Source organism: Oncorhynchus tshawytscha, linkage group LG12, assembly GCF_018296145.1.
Source record: "Oncorhynchus tshawytscha isolate Ot180627B linkage group LG12, Otsh_v2.0, whole genome shotgun sequence".
Lineage (NCBI taxonomy): Eukaryota > Metazoa > Chordata > Actinopteri > Salmoniformes > Salmonidae > Oncorhynchus > Oncorhynchus tshawytscha.
In genome coordinates this window covers 10,574,850-10,580,457 of record NC_056440.1, presented here as the reverse complement: position 1 = coordinate 10,580,457, position 5,608 = coordinate 10,574,850, and the positions used below count along the sequence as shown (strand labels likewise).

The 5,608-nt window shown below is 41.4% G+C and overlaps 1 protein-coding gene across 2 annotated transcripts in view; it reads right to left on the bottom strand.

Moving 5' to 3' along the window:
- LOC112266316 (sushi domain-containing protein 2) overlaps positions 1-5,315 on the bottom strand; it is a 37,093-nt gene extending 31,778 nt beyond the window's left edge. Inside the window, exons 1-5 of one of the 2 annotated variants that reach the window (XM_024443703.2) lie at positions 4,890-5,315; positions 3,570-3,774; positions 2,566-2,714; positions 1,336-1,705; positions 1-34 (exon numbers count right to left, since the gene is read on the bottom strand). The exon at positions 1-34 is cut by the window's left edge and continues 168 nt beyond it. In XM_024443703.2, the coding sequence (XP_024299471.1) occupies positions 1-34; positions 1,336-1,705; positions 2,566-2,714; positions 3,570-3,774; positions 4,890-4,953 (822 nt within the window). In that variant the 5' untranslated portion in view covers positions 4,954-5,315. Of the gene's footprint in view, positions 35-1,335; positions 1,706-2,089; positions 2,233-2,565; positions 2,715-3,569; positions 3,775-4,889 lie in introns of those variants that run through there. The other variant, XM_042331335.1, reaches the window with a different exon arrangement.
- Positions 5,316-5,608: the final 293 nt, after the last annotated feature.

The following is a 5,608-nucleotide window of genomic DNA, read 5'->3' as shown; positions in this document are numbered from 1 at the left end:
GGCATGGGCCCCACTCCACACAGCCCTGACGTTCCTGAACACAGTTACAGGGTTTATAGACAGGGACGGTATATCTATGCACAATTCCAGGTATATAGTTAGTGAGAGAGGACTCTGAAGTCTGGGCCCTGGTTGAGTACGGTGCCAGGCCAGGGCATGGGCCCCACTCCACACAGCCCGGATGTTTCTGGACAGGTTCATAGGCATAGTTAGTATGTTTAAAGGGATAGTACACTACCTGGACAGGTTCATAGGCATAGTTAGTATGTTTAAAGGGATAGTACACTACCTGGACAGGTTCAGAGGCATAGTTAGTATGTTTAAAGGGATAGTACACTACCTGGACAGGTTCAGAGGCATAGTTAGTATGTTTAAAGGGATAGTACACTACCTGGACAGGTTCAGAGGCATAGTTAGTATGTTTAAAGGGATAGTACACTACCTGGACAGGTTCAGAGGCATAGTTAGTATGTTTAAAGGGATAGTACACTACCTGGACAGGTTCAGAGGCATAGTTAGTATGTTTAAAGGGATAGTACACTACCTGGACAGGTTCAGAGGCATAGTTAGTATGTTTAAAGGGATAGTACACTAAAGCAGCAGTATTCTCTTATTTTCTATGGTTGAACATCTTTATAATGACGTCAGTTTAATCAACTCTTAATATTGAACAAATTGCACTCATTGGAGATTATTACAGTCACTGGAGTATCTGACAGAGGCTTTGAAACAGCACCTGTGAAGTGGCTACCAGTGTAGCAAATGGGGCAGGGTAGCCTAGTGGTTAGAGCGTTGGACTAGTAACCAGAAGGTTGCAAGTTCAAAATCCCCGAGCTGACAAGGTACAAATCTGTCGTTCTGCCCCTGAACAGGCAGTTAACCCACTGTTCCTAGGCCGTCATTGAAAATAAGAATTTGTTCTTAACTGACTTGCCTAGTTAAATAAAGGTTAAAAAATTAAATACATTTAAAAAAAAAAATGCCATTGGCTGTTGGTTAGCTGACTAAACTCAACTCCATGGTGAAGGAGGTTTCTGATCAACTCCACCAACGACAGAGTGGAGCAGAGACCAGGCTTTGTGGAATTCATCAGCTTCGACTACATCGACTCGCCCAGGGTAAATACTTCAACAGAATGTACATTATGAAATGTTTACCATGTACCTATGTTTGTCCGTGCCAGTAGTGCACATTTTTTCTCTACCCCTGCTTTAACTCATCAAGGATTATGGGATAATTAGTTAATTCAGGTGTGCTTGCTCTGGCTCTCGGCAAAAAAAAGATGCTATCCTCTGCAAGTACTCTTCCGTGTGCAGCACAGCACATGTTCCATACCTGGCTCCATCGGAGTAGATACTGGGGCTCACTCTGACACTCCCCACCTCCCAGTCAGAGTAGGGCTTCTCGGAGGACTTGGGGGTGAAGCTGAAACTGCCGCTGTTGGCTAGGCCTTTACCGAGAGAGTACAAGTAGGTCCATTCTGCCCTCAGGGGGGGCAACTCTTCCTCCCATGTAGTATCAGTAGTAGAGGTATTGACCTCTCTGTACCCCCATAGCTCTATGTTGACTCTGTCCGTGTCTCCAATCAGAGAAGGGTGCCATGTCATCCTCAGTGTTCCAGCTGTGTTGGGGGTGCCGTAGTATTGCCACTGTGTTGAATTCACCAGCGTCACTTTAAATGCAGCGTCCATTTTACTTGGGTGGACTGATAGAAAAAGCAGAATAGAGAAGGTGTGAGAAAATTCTTAATTTTCAACTCTGTGAGAGGAAATTATATTATGTTGCAAGAAAAATCTTAGTCTTTGGAAACGTTGAAAACTTAACACAACTTGCACATGGGAGTTGCAGATAATGTGAAATAACATAGTTTCAAAGCTCTGGAGTTATTTACATCTTATCTGAATATCTTATCCTGTCTTTAATCTTATCCTGATAAGTGCAATGAACTTTGGTTTACGGTGTACATTTCATCCTCAATACGGAGTCCATCTTTTTAAACAGCATTTACTAAACATTAACGAGAGTTATAAAAATAAAACCTGTGTATACCTTTACCATAACTGTAGTGTTGTCAAACGTCAACTCTTACCTGACAGGTATTCTCCAGAACTGTTGAAGTTCTGTCCATCTGTAGAGACGTCAAACGGCAACTCTTACCTGACAGGTATTCTCCAGAACTGTTGAAGTTCTGTCCATCTGTAGTGTTGTCAAACGGCAACTCTTACCTGACAGGTATTCTCCAGAACTGTTGAAGTTCTGTCCATCTGTAGAGACGTCAAACGGCAACTCTTACCTGACAGGTATTCTCCAGAACTGTTGAAGTTCTGTCCATCTGTAGTGTTGTCAAACGGCTACTCTTACCTGACAGGTATTCTCCAGAACTGTTGAAGTTCTGTCCATCTGTAGTGTTGTCAAACGGCAACTCTTACCTGACAGGTATTCTCCAGAACTGTTGAAGTTCTGTCCATCTGTAGAGACGTCAAACGGCAACTCTTACCTGACAGGTATTCTCCAGAACTGTTGAAGTTCCGTCCATCTGTAGAGACGTCAAACGGCAACTCTTACCTGACAGGTATTCTCCAGAACTGTTGAAGTTCCGTCCATCTGTAGAGACGTCAAAGGGAAGCCAGCCACTCTGGAACAGTAAGGGGGAGACACAGTAACCTCTGCCTTCTCCGTCTGTGTAGCCCACTGTCTCTATCTCACCCCTGAACCTGCAACACAACATGGTTACTGTTGGGATTCATCCCTGGACCTGCAACACAACAACATGGTTACTGTTGGGATTCAACAACATAACAACACATATAGAGCTACAGTAAAGAAGGATGAGGTTGCCCCTGGTAGAAACTGATTTACAGTAAGGAAGGATGAGGTTGCCCCTGGTAGAAACTGATTTACAGTAAGGAAGGATGAGGTTGCCCCTGGTAGAAACTGATTTACAGTAAGGAAAGATCAGGTTGCCCCTGGTAGAAACTGATTTACAGTAAGGAAGGATGAGGTTGCCCCTGGTAGAAACTGAATTACAGTAAGGAAGGATGAGGTTGCCCCTGGTAGAAACTGATTTACAGTAAGGAAGGATGAGGTTTCCCCTGGTAGAAACTGATTTACAGTAAGGAAGGATGAGGTTGCCCCTGGTAGAAACTGATTTACAGTAAGGAAGGATGAGGTTGCCCCTGTTAGAAACTGATTTACAGTAAGGAAGGATGAGGTTGCCCCTGGTAGAAACTGATTTAATGTAAGGTCAGTTTTCACTTCATCCTAATGGTTAAAGTTAGGAGTTGGAGAAGATAAGCTGTTTACAGACTAAACTAATTGGTATCTTTCAAGATATTGATGTTATAGGGTCCAACCACAGAGCTGAGTTAAAGATTTAAGAGCCCAGGGTTAACCCATGATATATCTCAAACATGTCCATGTGTTACAAAGATCACTACAACGAGACGCTACATAGATGTTTACCTCCCACAATTATCTCAAGACATGACCGCTCTGTTGTTGTGTAAGAGAGAGAGAGAGAGAGTGTGTGTGTGTGTGTGTGTGTGTGTGTGTGTGTGACCCACACCTACCTGCAGGTGAGCTGCTCTTGCTTGCTTGGATAGAAGGTTGCATTGAGGATAGAGAAGACACTTCCACCCATCATAGTTCCTGAGTAAGGGGAGATCTGGAGACAGTACTGTCTGTAGTCTCCACAGCAGGTCAGAAGGGACACACATGTAGCATGACATGAACACGTCCCCCATGTTTCACCACACTGTCCATCACATGATTGACCTGAAGAAAGATACATCTTATCTTACTCAAAGATAACTATTTTGTTTTAACAGATTTTTTTTTCACATCCAAAACTATGGTAACAATTACAGTAGTTGGTATCGTAATCTAATTCATCTTGGTTAACCCAGAACTAAAACTTTGAGCAATTTGGTCAGCTGTGTGAGTTCTTATAAGCAAAAAAACAATAAAAGGACACTCTAAAATGTGCAGTTTTGACACACAACAATGCCACAGATGTCTCAAGTTGAGGGAGCGTGCAATTGGATTGTCCCCCAGAGCTGTTGCCAGAGAATTTAATGTTAATTTCTCCGCCTTCAAAGTCAGTTTAGAGAATTCGGCAGTACGTCTAACCTGCCTCACAACCGCAGACAACGTGTATGGCGTCGTGTGGGCGAACGGTTTGCTGATGTCAACGTCGTGAACAGAGTGTCCCATGGTGGCGGTGGGGTTATGGTATGGGCAGGCATAAGCTACGGACAACGAACACAAATGCATTTTTATCGATGGCAATTTTAAATATTGTGACCAAATCCTGAGGCCCATTGTGAGGCCCATTTTTTTTTAAGGTATCTGTGATCAACAGATGCATATCTGTATTCCCAGTCAGTGAAATCTATAGATTAGGGCCTAATGAATTTATTTCAATTGATTGATTTCCTCATATGAACTGTAACTCAGTAAAATCTTTGAAATGGTTGTGCTTATATTTTTGTTCCGTATATTTTCAGGTAATTATAAATATTATGTTTCTGGACTAGTAAATTATCTGTTAAAAAATGGATTGTAATGACACTCGCATACAAAACAGGCTTTATGGTAAATGAACAATCTATGCAGTTTTCATATGCAAAATAATACAATAGTAAGACAATAGCCCTATCTGATACTGTTCAATAAGTAGTTCTGTTATCTCTTGAACATAAATGCATGAAGTGCTCTGGTAATGAATCTACTGTTTAGAATTACATTCACAACACTGTTATTGACAATCCAGATTTGTTGGACTACTTGCCATATGAGCATTTAAACCAGTAATAATGTATCTACTTTGACAGAATTAAATGAATTCTTAAACTGTTTTTACATCTTTAACTTGAAAAATGGTAACTTACCAGTAATTTCAGAAATGCATACAACTGCTAAGAGCAAGATGCGCTGTCTCCACTTTAACCTCATAGTAGACAGCTGTTCTACATTCTTTCCTGTGCATTCATTTTTATCAGCACACTGTTATGACGATGTGGCATTCAACAAGTTCTGCAGTTGCGGTTGTTGTGAAAGTAACAAAGGTCTTTCCGATAATGAATATTTCGCTCCAGGCAAGTGAGTCACACACTGTTATTATTTAACAGAATATGGCACCGACACATTTTTACTTCCAGTATAGAAGTGATTCGCTGTTTCAGAGAATAGCTTTTTGCAGAAAAGATAAATATACGTTATATTTAAATAGATTAAGGAGCCGTTGAATGTCAGTGCGATAACTTTATACCTTTTTCCTGCAACATTTTAAAGCTTTCAACAGTCTCGTTCAATAAACTAAAAGGCACGCATGCGCAATCGCACATTTTTACAGCCCCGTAATCTAGCGGGTTAGCCAAATGCCTCTCAAGATATATTGAACATTTTTTTTTTAGTCATTTTCTAGTATTGTGTGGTTGGGATTCCGATATTGGCTGTCGCTGAGACGAGTAATTCATGTATATGTGTACGTCATGGATTTCTCGTCGTGCTTGATGATGTCGCGAAACAGAATGCTGGAACTTGCTAAAACAGTTTCAGGCTATTTATGTGGCTAACCAGCTACTGTAGCTCACAAAAATGTATATTT